Here is a 16,481-nt window from a genome sequence, read left to right as displayed (position 1 = left end):
GGATTACCATTCACCACAGCTAGCACAGAAAAAATAATGGGAGGAAAAATCGAGAAAATTCCAGATTCCTAAGAAAAGGGAGTTGACAGATGTATTGGTAGTTTGGTGTTTGAATCTAGTGGTTTTAAAGATTTGGGGTTCTCGAGGGACTTTTAAATGTTTCTTTGGAAAGCAAGAGAAACACAATTAATCACCTATATCTGAAACAGAAAATAATGTTTTGAGAAAATCACGTCTGCTAAAAAGGCAGACCTCTGTTTCTGGTTTTATCTTCAGAAATTGTTGTGGTAGTAGTAGTAATAGTAGATCTGAAAGTGTGTAACATTTTCCTCCCTATATTTTCTACTTTAAAACTTGTTTAATATTCTGTCATAATATTTTGCACACTACTTTTCTAAAAATTCCAATGATAAAAAACATTTGAGCATTTACTTGGGCATGCATGATGACGGTGTACATTTTTTAAATTTATACCTCTTATAACGACCACTCGTTATAAAGACCTTTTTCTCTGGGACGGAGATGGTCGTTATATCGAGCGTCGACTGTATAAAGTTTATATCAGACTATCTTAAAATAAATCAGTCAGCTGAGTTCTTACGATAGCAAGTTACTTCTTGCGATAGGGGAAGCGTTTATTTACGATCATCAAACAAATTGGTTCGTCAGAGCGATATTATTTTGCGCCAAAACTAATCCATCCCCCATCATAAGGGGAAGGGGGATTCTATCTGATGTGAACACATCGAATTACTAAGGAAGTCGAAAATTCATCCCAGGATAAGCTTGTTCTTCGTTTTTCGGCGTGATAACTTAGTAGCAGTTTCTCAGTAAACAAAGAAATGAGGAAAATGAACCTCATATACAAACAGGACTGGCAAAAGACGTCATAGATCCTTGTACTGGTAAAAAAGGATACAATGTGGGAACGATATCTTTTAAGTTAACAAAGACTTGAAAATAGGGTTACAATTTCTACCATCCTTAAAGCGTGCACAGCATCATTTATGCAGTTTGGTACATAAAAGGTAGCATAAAAAAATTAAATTTTCACCCTTAATACTTGTCCATTCGGTGCTCAGATATTATTAGCCCCTTCTCATATTGAAATTAAAAAAGAAAAATAAGTTTAAAAAATCCACTATGAAGACTATCTATTAATCTCATAATGCCTTAAAAATTATTTTATTCGAAACATTTGAGATGATCTCATTCCTTTCATGACGAAAAACCTTATCATGTTCAAAAGACAAGAACAGACCCAGACAGGTCTAAATGCCAAAAAAAAAAAAAAAAAAAAAAAAAAAAAAAAAAAAAAAACAGGGATTAAAACTTTAGACCAAAAATGTACGATGTTCTCATTTTGAAACTAAAACAATTATTTTCAAGAGTTTTAAGAGTTATTAAGCACTAATTTTAAGGTGTGGAAAATTGGAATTACTCATAAGAGTTTATAAACTTTTTCAGCCATGAACTACGAACTTAAGTATTCAATCCATTGGACAAATTTGCTGGAAATTGCTTTTGAAGAAGAAGGTAAGCAGTTAGAGTCGATCAGCGAACGTGTTCCATTACCAGCAGGAGAAACAGAAACTTTTGCTACTACATTTCCAAACATAGCTGGAAATGTGTTCGTTGCGTTGAGAGCTAGAGATGAAAAGCAGAATGTTGCAATGGTGTCAAACATCGTTCAACTTCACATAAAGGAAGACACGATCACAACGAGCGCGATTTTCAAAACTGATATAAATACTTTTTCTACAGCCCCCACATCAGATTTTGAAAGTACTTTCAATACTACCGAAGAAATCACTGATGTCACCGAAAGCTCGACAGAAATTACAGATAGTCCAACAACTAATACCTCACTTAATATGGACGATTACGTCAAAAAATCATTCGTAATAATAGTTGTCGGATCAGTGGCTGGAGGTATACTATTGCTCATAATTGTGATAAATGTAATTGTGTATTATTGCTGTCTTAAAAAATATAAAAAATCCAAACCGCCGAGAAATTTGCCCCGAAAAGCTTCTCTAAGACCACCCTACAACTTAAATGTAGCATACCGAGATTCTAAGTCAAGTTTTGACACAGAACATGATCCAGATGAATCTATAAATTCTCTACCAGATCAAAACATGTATCCCGATCCACGAGCAAGATCTTCTCAGCGCCGATATTCTTACCACACTTCCAGAAGTTTGTTGGAGCAAAAGAGATCAGCGGAGAAAGATCTAGGCTTTAAGTTAGTCCAAACCATGCCAGCATATGCAACCACGTCCTTGTCACGAGTCCGCAATTACGACAATGGGAGTGATTTGGAAACAAAAGGTGCCATTCCTCAACCGCAGAGACCAAAAAGTGCTGTTGATCCACAAATATATCCGCTTGGAATAGTCTGATGACTGCATCAAATAAGAAATATTAACTTTCTGTTATCGTCGAAAACGAAAAGGAGCATCTTTGTAATGCACATTTTTTTTTTTTTCATATCAAACTTTCACAATGAATTCAAACTTGAAGAAACTATTTTATGAACTGAACGATGTGCGAATGTTTATATGAATCGTTTGGGTGCTCATGACATTTACATAATGTAAAAAAATTTAGCAATATTAAACTATTTTACTGTTTTAGCTTTCGTAGTTCTCATTTAATTTATTGCATAATTGAATTCTTTTCTAATCATTTGTGCTAGTCATTACATTTTTTTTTATCCAATCAGAATTTATGTAAGGTTATATAATTATAGTTAAGAGCGGGGGAAAAAAACTCGTTATTAAAAAATGTATCTCTTATGATAATTCTAATAGCGTGGAGCAAGGGCGCCCATACTGGGGGGCAAGTGGGGGCTCAATCCCCCTTTTGAAATTAGAACTTGCTTGCTTTTAGTACTTTTTTCTTTGCAAAAAAGTAAAAACATTTCTTTTCCGGCAATTAATGAACATGTTATTAAAATTATCAAATTTTAATAACTCTAATCTGTACTGAGATCGATTTCTATGGGGAAAATATCCAGCCCCCCCCCCCCCCCCCTAAAAATTTGCGTATGGGCGCCTTCGGCGCGGAAAAAACATTCCATAACCGAATATGTTTCGTCAAAATTTGTCAGCAAATAGGAAGTGAAACGTAACGGGATCAGTAAGCGTTTAATGATGAACAAGTAATATCCTAAAGTTCATATGAGAACATAAAATTCAAATAAGTAATGAAGAAATTTAAATAAATAATGATCTCAGCAATGTTCAAAATAAGGAACACAGCGAATGATTTCGGTCAGATCATGCTACGGCCAGGCCCGATGGGGGGGGGGGGAGGATCGAACCCCCCCCCCTGAAGCGACCAAATATTGCCATAAGTTACGTTTTGGGAACCTATATTTCAAAAAATTGCGCGAGGTCCTCTATTTGGAGCACGAAATTGCACTTTGATTCTTCCTTTCCGGTAATTTCCCCTCAAAAACCAGAAGCTGGATCCGTCCCTGGCAATGGCAAAGGGAATGTGAGAAGCAATAGGGATGTGAAGGCACTGAACTTTTTAAAGTTTTGAGTAAAACGCTTGCTTCATTCAAACCGAAATAGGTAGGCTTGCATCGATCTTTCTTAAAAAAAAAAAAAAAAAAAATCTATTGTATAGCAGCACTTACCATAACTATTATCATCTCTTGTCATAAAACTGGTGCCAAACTTTTTTCTATTCTTTTCACTTTTTACTCCAATGTCCCCCGTATCTACCACTATTTATAGTTTAATTAGTCGGACGGGACCCTGAAAACTGCTCTGATTTTGTGATCCAGAGCAGAAGCTAAGCAATTTCTCTGGTCCAGCACTCGCCAGAGGTATCATTTCACTTGGAGTCCTTTGTGACCAAGAGAATATTTAACATCCCCAAGGTCACCAAAAATGAAGACTGGATCTTCAACCGGCTAGGATGGAACCATGGAGGGACCCTAAGGGCACAAGTCCGATGCCTTACCGATCAGGCCACCATGGCCGTCCTTCTTTTACTCGCAGGCCGCACACCTTATGTTAAGATGAATCTCACGGACAGGAACATACATTAAATCAAAATATATTTAAATCTTTTTGGATAACAATAGGAAAAAATTCGAAAAAGGAACGAAAATTCTTAACCAAGAACTGTTGCTGTTACACTACATGCTTATTTTAATGATGCGAAGTTTCCAACGGTTTTTAGAAGCGAATTTCTTACTATTTGAAGTCTTTTTTGCAACGATCATTCATGACACCGAATGAAGATGGTCAGTTGTTTTATTGGAAGGCTCCAAAATATCTTTTTTGATTTGTAACATTGAACTACATATCGAAGGGCTTTGTAAGGTCACATATAGCCCGTGGGCTGTAGGTTGAGCGAATGAAGATGGTCAGTTGTTTTATTGGAAGGCTCCAAAATATCTTTTTTGATTTGTAACATTGAACTACATATCGAAGGACTTTGTAAGGTCACATATAGCCCGTGGGCTGTAGGTTGAGCACCAACATAAAAGATTAGAGTTTTTTCTACCCATATCCAGGTGCGTCGCTAGGTCAAAAATCTGAGAGGGTGTACGCATTTGGCGGCCCCTTAATTCTTTCAAACGCATGTTCCAATGTGCAGAGAGAGAGAGAGAAGATTCCGCTTCTGGTTTAACAGGGATAGTCATATTAAAGGAAATTCAGTCAGAAATAGGGTGTCGAAGGGTTACCTCCCGGAATTTTTTCAGAATTGAAAGATATAAAAACGCAGTTTTAGACTATTTTAAGTTGGGGAGGAAGGAGAGAGGAAGTCCAAGAAAGCCTCTGCCGATAATTTTTCCAAATTTAAGTTTCCAAAACAGAACTGTATGTAACGATTGATTATGTTCAGGAGAGAGAGGGGGTCCGGGGTTTCTCCCTCGAGAATTTTTCAAGATCGTTATTTGAAAAACGCAGTTTTAGACGATCTATATTGAGGGAGGAAGAGACTCGACGTTGTCTACGGATATTTTTCCAAAATTTCAAACTCCAAACACGCAATTGTGAATTACTTCTGATTGTGACACGTAAAGGGGGGGTATGGGGGCTCTCCTCTAGAAAATATTTGAAAATTATAGTTCGAAAAATGCAGTTTTAGACGAACTATGGTGATATTAAGGGAAAGAGAGATGCGGGGGCCATTCCCCTGAAATTTTTTGAATTGAAGCCATAAAAACGCGGTTGTAGGCTTTTTTTGTTAAAATGTACACCTCCAGTTTCTTGAAATTAAAGCTCCGAAAAGGTAATTTAAGCCAACCTTCGTTGAAAGAGGGGGGGGGGAGTTTTGAAGGGGCTCGCGCACAGAAATGTTTCGTAATTGAAGCACTAAAAGCGGGATTTAAGCCGTTTATCGATGGTGTTGGCTAGAGAGAGAAGAGCTTTCTTTCGAAAAATTTGCGATCTGTAGAAAACGCAGTTTTAGAAGATTTTGGGTAATGTTAATGGGTGGAGAGATTCGGAGTCCTCCCCTGGCAAATTTTTAAAATTGAAATTCAGTTAACGCAATCGTGGCAATTTTCAATACTGTTAGAGGAGTAGGGGGTTTAAGAGATCTCCCCCGAAAAATTTTCTGAATTAAAGCCTTAAAAATGAAATTTTTGAGGAACTTCGGTAATATTAGGAGGAGGACAGGTTTGGGAGACCTCAGGAAGTTTTTTTTTTAATTAAAAGTCCAAAAGACGAAATGTTTTTCATCTTGAATAATAATGAATGAGTAATTGAGAGGGCTTTTATCGGGGGTTACGTTGGGAGCACTCTCAAGGTTTTTCGATATTGCAGTCCTAAATACTTATGTGTAGTAAACCATCTTTAATGACGTTACGCCGGGGTGGTGTTTGAGAACGTTTTCGCGGAAATTTTTAAAAACCTAAGTTTTAAAAACTCACATCCTTTGGGATTTGGGGCCTTTTTTTTTGGCTTTGGAGACGTAAAAAGAAATGTTTGGAGTTCCCCACTCTTCCCTCAGTTTGGTTATATTCCTATCTTATTTTAAATTTTAATTATTGATAAAAATATTGTATCAAGACTTTCTTTCAATTTTTCCTTTGCCGAAAACGATTTTTTGCTTGAATTTTCCATAGTAAAATTTTCAACTTCCAGCCTTGAAGTACATGAGTCTGCGGCCCCAGAAAAAGAACTTTTAACATTTGGAACGGATGTGGTAATTTTCTGAGATACCTTAGGTCTTTATTCCACTTCATTTTATTTTTAATATGCTTTTTGCATCTCTTGATCAAGCTTGATTTGGTTACGATTTTTACATTCAATTTTAGAACTTCTAGTGTGAGTATTCGTTGCAGTACTATTAATCTCTCTCTGCATTAACTGGTGTTTTTTTTTTTTTTTTTAAATATATTTTGGCGACCCATGCATTTTTTTCCACTTAGCAACAATTTGCAGGGCATATGTTTCATCAAAAAAATTACACATGGGAATGTTTCGGCGGCCCCAATGAAGCTATCCTATTTATTGTTCTTTTTTTCAATAAAAATTGAAAAACCTTGTTTTTGTATAACCAGGGCCGCCGAGAGACAAAGCGTAAACCACGTTAGTTTCGTCACCGGTCCTCCCTCTCATTATGGTAATTTTATTCTATGCACTATACTTTAATTTGAGCCGGGCCCATAGTTTCCGACTAGTCAGACATACCCACTCTGCGGCCTAGTGAATAGTGCACTGAATACTTTTTTTTTTTTTTTTTGCGTTAAAAAATGTTCGAAGCGTACATTTCCGCGGCCCTTACTTAGATAATCTTAATAAAAGAGTTTCATGGACGTTCCTAAATTGTATTTTAAGATGACATTTTCTATTTAAATTTTCAGAAAAAATGCTTTTTGTCACTATTATTTTAATTGTTCAGTTATAATTATTATTATATTTTTTTAAACAACAAAGAATTTCCCTTTTTCTTCGTTTTTTGCATCGCAAAAATGAAATTGGCGGCCCCACTTCTGAAAAACTGGGAGGGTGTAGCACCCCCCCCCCTTGGCGTCAGCCCTACCCATATCGTACTAATTCTCTTCAAATTTTAATTTTGGAACTCATATTTTTTGTCTCATGCTTCTATATCCCCTTCAACTCAGCTAAAACGTTCTTCTACCTTCAGAAAAATTTATACCCTTAGTTTTTTCCCTTTAACCCAGAAAGTAACAATTAAAATGCTATTAAATAATGAAGTTCTAGTTGCCTAAATACTTTGACATTATTCTGAATCGGTAAATTAGAGTAAGTTAAAATGCTTTCTATGGAGTGCTACCCCTTTTTAAACTTTCTCATGCCTAACATTCTAAGAGCAAAACTTGATAGTTTTTTCTATCTTCAAAAATATAGGAACACTTTGATAATTCAAATATGATTGCCTTCCCAATAACGTTCGATTTTATGTGAGTATTTGAATCTCTTTTAAACATCAAAATACTAAATTAAGAAATTTTCTTTCACAATTGTTTCGTCATTTTTGCATTAAGAAAAAGAAATTTTAATGCATGGATTTTATAAGATAACGAAATCTGAAATTATAAAAAAAATCCGAAAACAAACTTCTAACATTAAGGGATGAAGGGAATCACAAAAAACCAGAAACGTCTAAATCCTGAACAAGGTAAATATCATTATAAGTTATAACACTGAAAAACAATAAACCAGAAAGATGAAAACACATTCTAAATTTAATGAACTAACTTGACTATCAAAATTTTATGCTGAAAAATACACAGCATGAAACATGAAACGTGAAAAATGAACTGGAAGAACCTAGACGTTTCAAAGACTACAAGAAAAAAAATAAAAGGGAAAAAAAAAAATCACAGAAAACTAACATTACTTGCTCAAAAAAAAAAAAAAAAAAAAAAAGAGAGATAGCAGCCAGATTCTTTTCAGTAAGATTTTTAGTTTAACAATGAGGAAAATATGGCATTGCTCTCCTCATCAAAAAATAAAACTATTTTTGCACATGCCACCTAAATTTATACTTCAACTCTTAAAACATTATCTTTTAATAAAAAATAATGTTAAACAGCTAACTTACTTTACAGTTTAACAGAATTTTTGAAATTTCGAGTCATGAAGTAAGAGAATGTTTTCCTTTTATCTTTCTCTACAGCTACAGAATACAAAGTATTCTTCTCACCAGATTGGAAAAATCTTCAAGAGACAATGCTAGAAAAGACCTTTCCTGATGTTATGGAAGCAACTGAACCTGTTGCTCCGAAATCTTCGGGTGAACAAGAACACCTGGAGTATTATTTCCCAAATGGATCTATTCCTGAAATCTATTTTATAGCAGTTGTCAGTGAAGATCAGAAAGGGAACAAAGGCCAACCATCAAATATTGCCCAAGTATTATTGGGAGACAATGAAAAGGAGGTAAATAGTAATAAAACAGGGAATGACACAGATCCCACATCAGGAGAAAGGTTACAACCAGATGAAGCGAGTCCTGTTTTGAATTGGCACATAGTGACTGCAGGAAGTGCTGGTCTTATTCTTTTAATCATTATAATTGTGAATATATTAGTATGGGCAGTTTGTTTTCGAAGATACAAAAAAAGGTTGATGCAAATGAATTCTTCTTTTGGAATTGAGAACAAGGTAGTCGCAAAAGATGAAGCGAGCAACTCACAAGAAACTATCTTCCGAAAAGAAGTGCCAGTGAGGCAGGAGAATAGAGTCGAGGGAAGCAGATTTGAAGAGGATGAAGAGTTGGAAAGGTTTGCACAGTCTCATGCAGCATTACACTATGCTAAAGTGTATAAAAAGCTGAAAAGAGAAGGAGAAACTGAGCCGAAAAGAATACAGAAAAATGAGAGCAGAAAAACTGAAAACGATCTGGGTTTTGTATGACATCCCCGTTAAGATGTCCTCAATGTTAACCCACCTAATATTAGTGATTTCAGAATTACACACACACACACACACACACACACAAAAAAAAAAAAATTCTCTTTTTTTTTGTGTGTATGTTGCAAACCAAAAAGATTTTGTCCAAAAATAAGCTGTCAGTAAATGATGTCAAACTTTTTTCAACTCCTTTGACACCTCTCCCCCTTTTGTACAAAAGTGTCACACTTCACCATACCACAGGGTTCGAAAATATCATGATATTTTCGAAAATATCGAAAGTATCCGATATTTTGATATATATATCGATATTTTCAATGAGTACAAACTAAAGTCTTCAAAATATGCATCCTGAAATCCCTCTTTACTTTCTTTTATATCCTTATTACAACATGTGAACATAAAAATTAAGGTTTCTGTCATTATTTATAACTAATATTTCACTTAACTTTTTTATTAACAGCTAAATTTAGCTGTTTTACTCATTTTTCTTCTGTTAGCTACTTTTGAAGTTATATGAGTTAGAAATAAAAAATATGCATTAGTCGGTGCACACTGCACAGTCATAAGGCATTTTTTTCTGACCAACGTTTAATGTTGAACTAGGCCCTTTAAATATGATTTAAAATTGTTACATTACTAATAATCTTTACTAATAATAAAGCTGAAAGTCTCTCTGTCTGTCTGTCAGGATCTCTGTGACGCGCATAGCGCCTAGACCGTTCGGCCGATTTTCACGAAATTTGGCACAGAATAAGTTTGTAGCATGGGGTGTGCACCTAAAAGCGATTTTTTGAAAATTCGATTTGGTTCTTTTTCTATTTCAATTTTAAGAACAAAAATATCATAAGATCGACGAGTAAATTACGAAATTATCATAACATGGAACCGTAATATGGGTACATGCTAATTGGCGAGATACAAAATTATCATAACATGGAACCATAACATGGGTACACGCCAATTGGCGAGAAAATTCACCATACATATTTTATAAATATACAGGCTAACCAAAAACCTTTTAATTTTTCTATAACGGCCAAAGCCCGTGCAGGTACCACTAGTTTTATAAAATAAAAAAGGAATATTATATTAATTTGTTATATTAATGATGTATACATCATAAAAATATAGTACATAACTTTTTGGTTTTTTTTAAATAATAAATGAACAATATTACTGTGATTAATATAATTTTTATATTGGAAATACCGTAGTAGTTGAAAAAATAAGTATCAAAATATCATGATATTTTCAAAATAAATATCAGATCCATGTCATAATAAATGTCATGATATATATCGGCGAACCCTGCAATACCCCCCAACCCCTTTGTCGCAGATCACGCTATTTTTTTATTAACCTATATCACACATCTTACACTTTCTCCCTCTTCCTTGTTACAAACTCACGATTTCACAACCCCTCCCCTCAAAGTGTGACATCATTTGCCGGCAGCACCTAATGTATTTAGAAGTTCATTTTTCATCAGAATGAAAATGTTGCATTTAAATTAACATTTTTAGAAGTGACACAATCTGAGGTTCACGTTTAAAATGTACTTTGTATTGCATCCTGTCAACAGACAGGGCACAATAATAATTATATTTAAACAATACAATTAACAGCATTGTGAGAAAATCAAGCTTAAACTCAATAATTCATCTGATTTATTCTCAAACACTACAATATGCACAAAAAAATTATATTACATTTACTGGTTAGTTTTTCTAATTTACTGGTAGTTAGTCTAAATTAATCCTATACACTTAAGATAAATAAATATCTTTGTGCTGAACAGTAATGTAAGACAAACAACGTTAGAAGAAGCACAAATTTGCAAATTACAGCAGACACATGTTTCGGCGTTACAGGGAACGCCTTTTTCAATGCAAAAAATAATGAGCTTATGGATGAAAAGACATCCGACAAAAGCCAAGAGCAGACAAGCATGCAGCTTAAAAGATAAAAACATGTCATTGGTGTTTGGCTAATCTGCTGTTTTTATCTTTTAAGTTGCATGCTTGTCTGCTCTTGGCTTTTGTCGGATGTCTTTTCATCCATAAGCTCATTATTTTTTGCATTGAAAAAGGCGTTCCCTGTAACGCCGAAACACGTGTCTGCTGTTTTTGCAAATTTGTGCTTCTTCTAACGTTGTTTGTCTTACATTAATCCTATACACTTGTTCGAAAAAATTTCTTCTAAATTCAACAATATGTCACTATTGATTATATCTTTTATTTGCCACCACATGCACCCGTTGGATTAAGTTTAGATTTTAAATCAATAATTAGTATGTTTTCTTCACATATTTGAGATGTGTCACCTCTGTTGCCGGAATTATGATATGGTAACACTATAACAATAAAACGTTATGTTCATGTGATTCATTCATAAAAACTGGACTTCTGTTTCCAACACTAACTCGTTCATCAGTTGCTTGAATTATTTCAGGTAGCAATGAGCCAAATTGTCACAACACATTATCAATTTAATTTTTCTAAGAGTACAGAAATTAAATTGTAACTAAAAATACCATACATAAAACTAAAAGTAATAACAGTAAAATTACTTAGCAAAATAAGTATAAAATCCTTGACATGAGTGCAATAGAGTTTATTTAGTCAAAATGTCAAAGAGACTGCAAAAGAAAAGAAAAATGCATTTGATTTCATCAATATGTTATAGTGCTAAATAATTTATAGTTACAGAAGCAGATTAACTGTGAAATGTATAGCCTGTTTTTATTGAGAATAAATCATATTTCCTAAACTTATATCAGCTATCAGCTACTCTATGAAACAATCAAACTTTTATTAAAAGAAATCCTTGTTTACATTTGTATCATGTTTGATTTAACACTTGTGTAAAACTTCCGGAAATTAACCAAAAAATAATTTTCAATATTAAATTAAGTTCCAATCAAGATACCATATTTTTCAAAACATGTCGTCAGCATGAATATAAAACTCATAGCTCTATAAGTGGTTACAACAAACAAAACATTTGCATTAGAAGCAATGTTGAATCATGGGGAGGGAGTAGGGAGCATTCACTACTCCCTCGTAGCCCTGGTAGGTGCTGCTCTAAAGCATGATTTGAAAAACCTTTCAATGAAAGTCTGTCTAGGACCGCAACTTTAAACACTTTTTACTCAAAACTTGAACATTTCCATTTATGTCCCTTTGCTTCTCCCTGTCTCATTTGTCAATGTTTAAGAAGAAACCCATATAAATAATGTTAGATTGTTTCGTTCGTCTAGAAACAAGACAGTCAGCCTGCTTCAATTTATTAAAACAAAGAACACTTATACCACTGATGAGAGGGGGGGGGGGGAGTAAAGAAAAAATCAGAAAACTTAAAATTTTTAAACGTGAAAAAAGTGTTAAAAACTTTCGACGTACTGAGGATTGTAGATTGAACAACTTAGGATTGCTTTTTACTAAGTAGCTTGTATATTTTTAATAACTAATCCTACTGATGACTACATTGCAACTCATCAGATTTGTTAGCAAATCAATTGACAGGAATCTGAAACTAATTCTTAAACTAGTGAAACACTTTAAATAGAGCTGCAGGCTCCATTTTGTTCCGAAGTTTACAAAAAATAGATTAAGGAACTAATATGTTTCTGTATAGAATTGCAGATTTTAATAAAACACTGATAAACGATATGGGAAATTTTAAGTGAAATGAATCAACGAGAAAAAAGTGTTGAAATTGCTGAATACTCACATTTTAATTAAATATCATCTGTATTTTAATAAAATGTTTCATGTTTGTATTTTTTAACAGTTGACAATGCTTATTTATGTCAAAGTCATATTTTCAGTCGGAGCATTCTGCATCATTTATGTCTGTATAAATCATATAAAGCATTTTTATCTTTTGACTTTTTTTTCATTAACAATTTTTTTTTCTCATTAGCATCTTTTCTCATTTATGTATATTTTTTATTGAAAGTTTTATATTTATGACAACATGAAGTTCAGCAGCCATCAAAACTAAGTTAACATATAAAAACAATCCTTTGACTTTATAAAAATACCTGAGCATAAAAAATAGAAAATAAATTAATAAAATAAACAATAATCTTGTATTTTCCCCGGTTTGTCCTCAGCTTCGCTAACATTTCAAATTTCTTCCCCCTTTTAATATGTCAAACGGTATGATTAAAACTGAAAAACAGGGGGGCAAAAAATTTTGTTTCGGGGAAACTGGGGAAACTTTTTCCCCAAAACAGGTAACAATCAATAATTTAACATCACTGTTCCACCCACATCAATAATTCAATCACCTCACTTCTTTGCAACTCAAAGCTTTGATTGCAACACTGGACTTAACAGCACAGAGTCTTGTGGTTTTGAGTCCAAATACGTTATCTTAATGTTGTAAGAGAATAACTAACTTTTTTAATACATCAACATGAATGATTTTGTACAAAAGTTTCTTGAAGGAAAACTTTCTGACCTTTAGTCAGGCAACAGCATAGTACTACTAATACCACTCAGGATATTGATACATTAAAATAATGATTTAGACCACAGGTTTCCAAACTTCAGACCACCACAAACCCCCTCTGGAAAAATTACGAACTTTGCGGACCCCCCCCCCCCCCCTCTTGGCATGCACAAAAGTAAAGAACATGACTTGACACAGTTAAATCTATTTTTTCTAATATATTTTTATGCTTTTTTCCCTTTAAATTTATTTATTCATTGTTATCTATATTTTTCAGAGCTCTTGTCTGGTTTTCATTTTTTACATTATTATTTTGAGTAACGGAAGTAAAATTCTATTTGAAATTTAACTAGGAATAAAAATGTTATCACCAAATTTCTGCAACAAGTTTACTAATAAAAATGAACTTCAATATGAGCTTCGTCATATACACAGAATTAATTATTATGTATTGGGTTTACTTCCAAGAGTTTTCCAAGGGAGGAGGGCTGCTGCATTTTGCATGTATTTAAGCAAGAAATTTTTTATTCCTCATAAATGTGCTTTCTTTTTGAATTAGAATATCATTACTCATCCTTCAATCTGAATTATATTTAACGTTTTAGCTGGATAGCACCCCGGACCCCCTGGCATGGACTCAGGGACCCCCAGGGGTCTGCAGACCACAGTTTGGGAAACTCTAATTTAGACATTAATTTCTGCTAATGAGGGTTTGAAAACCAAAATGTAGATTTCGGGGAAAAAAATCACGCGTTAGACATGATGAGAAAAAGAAAAAAATAATAACCCAAATAATCAGACTTATATTGTGTATGCAGGTTTTATTTTTCAGTTTACATGATATAAAAATAATTTCAGTGGCAAAACAGCAGCATCATTCCATGATGAACAATCAAATTTGTTTTAGAAGGAAGAAAAAAAGCTCAAAATAATTTATATACATTTCAATACATACTAAAAAATTGCAGAAAGTATAAAACTCTTTAAATTTTCATTAAATTATTACGCCAATCAAGTTTACCAAAAACTTTCATAAATACTTGAGAAATGAATGATCCAGGAAGTGTGAAACAAAATTGTTTCATAACCCAAACACAAAAAAGTGATTTTCATCAACATTTGCTTGAAAAATATTTCAACTATTTTGAACAGCTATGTAATGCAGTAAAAATAGCAGAAATAGAAACAATTTTTGAAAAAATATTCCAATCATTTTAAATAGGTATAAAATTCAATAATAATAATTAAAAAAAAAATAGATTTAAAAAAAAACTTTACATGCTAAATAAAATATTTTATTTCAATTTTTCTCTTTTAAAGTTAATGCATTCATAAGAATAATTTATCTTTTTAAATACTTTAATATGTAAGTACAATTTGTAAAAAAATTTCTTGAGAGAAAACTTTCTGACCTTTAGTCAAGCAACAGTTTAGTACTACTAAATATTCTCAAAAGAATATAAATCAGTAAGAATTTGAATGACCAACAAAGTAACCTGTCATTGCTAATCCAATTGTTAAGGATTTTTATCATTTTTTGCACTTCCAAAATTTACTTTTCCACAATAAATTTAAATAGTGTTTTACTCCAAGTGCACTCAATAAGTCGACCTCCCCCCCCCCTTTTTTTTGACTTTAATTACTTCAAATAGTGTTTACTAATTATGTTTCCAAGTGTGTTATGTGTTCAAGTTCATATGTTCAGTTAGCTGGAATCTCAAAAAAAAAAAAAAAAAAAAAAAAGCAAACAATAATACATTTTAAAAAAAAATAGTGGAAAACATTTATGATGTAAATTAACCTCAGTAAAAGAAATAAGACCTGTGGTGAAAATATGTGCAACAAAAACAATTTCTCAGAGCTATGATTCGAAAAAACTTTAATACAAGCTTAAATAAAACTGTTATTTATGACTAAAACATTTGCTAAAAACTAGCTTTCAAAATAAAGTTCTCAATAAAGGAGAAACATGTTTTTTTTTTTTTGTAAAAAGAAGATCATTCTGTATACTGCTGTGCTAAGCACAAAAGAGGTATCTGCACTTTTTATCAAAATTGAGTTATTGTCACGAGGTGGCTCTTTGTAACATATTTTACCCATATGCAATGTTTTATGGTCTTTTGTGAACAGGAAATATTTTTAAAACTATAGATCTAAAATAGAGAAATCTGAATCAAATACATGGAGGCGTAAAACTTTAAAGAGGTGTTTCTCATTCTGAGCCCAACTACAGATACGACTTTTGTGCTTAACATGGCAGTATAGTATCCTGTAATATTTTAAATGTTAGTGGCATTTTTGATATATATTTATAAATGCAGCTACAATATCATTGACAACCAAGCAATAATGAGTAAAGTTCCACCATATGGAGTAATCCTGACTAATTGACTTGTTACCAGTAAGTGCATAAGCATAACATGTGCCACAAAATATACTCATTCCAGTCGTAAGTAAAGTTCCAACCTAAGAGAAAACAAAATGCAAATGAATTGTTGTTGAAAATTTTCATTGGATGAAAATTTTTTTAAGAATAAAAGGTATACAGTCCTCTCCAAACGAAATCCATCACTATAACGAGAGGTCCATTATAACATATTGCATATTATTTAGTTTTTTTTTCAAATGCAGGAATAGTTTTTCAAAGTTATGCTTCCTCTTAAAAGATAACTGACAAACTAACAAAATAATAAAATAGTCACATTAAAAAAAATATTTTGCTAGTTTCTTTCTTGTTTCAAATTTTCTCTGAAATACTATCCATAAATTACACATATAACTTTATACTTCTCCCACAGATGCAATGTTAAAGATCCCCACTGAATCAAATACTTTCCCTGGATAATCGAATAATAATGATCAGCTTTCGCTAATATTTTTGCTGAGAAATTTTTTAAATAAATTAAAAATAAATTAAGAACAATAAATAACGTAAAAATATAAAGTAATATTTTTTGCCAACAATGGGAGAGAAAAACAATATTCATATTCCATCAAAACAATTCCACTATACTATTATATTTCTTTTGTCTTTGCCATAACTTTAAAAAAAAATATATACAGATAACGCAGTCTATAACTGAATTAAATAACACAAAGAAATAAACACATTTTAGAGGATAATAAGTTGATAAATATTAAATGCAAATAATCCTCGTAGACGAG

General features: G+C 32.8%; 2 protein-coding genes across 2 annotated transcripts in view; one reads left to right on the top strand and one right to left on the bottom strand.

Annotated features, from left to right (window-relative positions):
• The window catches only part of LOC129221988 (calcium-activated chloride channel regulator 4A-like), an 80,249-nt gene extending 77,610 nt beyond the window's left edge, over window positions 1-2,639 (top strand). The window contains exon 14 of the mRNA XM_054856397.1: window positions 1,468-2,639. Coding sequence (XP_054712372.1) covers window positions 1,468-2,405 — 938 coding nt within the window. The 3' untranslated portion in view covers window positions 2,406-2,639. The remainder of the gene's footprint in view (window positions 1-1,467) is intronic.
• An 11,490-nt stretch (window positions 2,640-14,129) lies between these two features.
• LOC129221868 (transmembrane protein 256 homolog) overlaps window positions 14,130-16,481 on the bottom strand; it is a 43,317-nt gene continuing 40,965 nt past the window's right edge. The window contains 2 exon segments of the mRNA XM_054856226.1: window positions 14,130-15,700; window positions 15,702-15,782. Of these exon segments, the coding sequence (XP_054712201.1) occupies window positions 15,638-15,700; window positions 15,702-15,782 (144 nt within the window). The 3' untranslated portion in view covers window positions 14,130-15,637.

This window comes from Uloborus diversus, chromosome 5 (assembly GCF_026930045.1).
Source record: "Uloborus diversus isolate 005 chromosome 5, Udiv.v.3.1, whole genome shotgun sequence".
NCBI classification, from domain to species: Eukaryota; Metazoa; Arthropoda; class Arachnida; order Araneae; family Uloboridae; genus Uloborus; species Uloborus diversus.
Note: the sequence above shows the minus strand (reverse complement) of the source record. Positions and strands in the feature narration are given on the sequence as shown.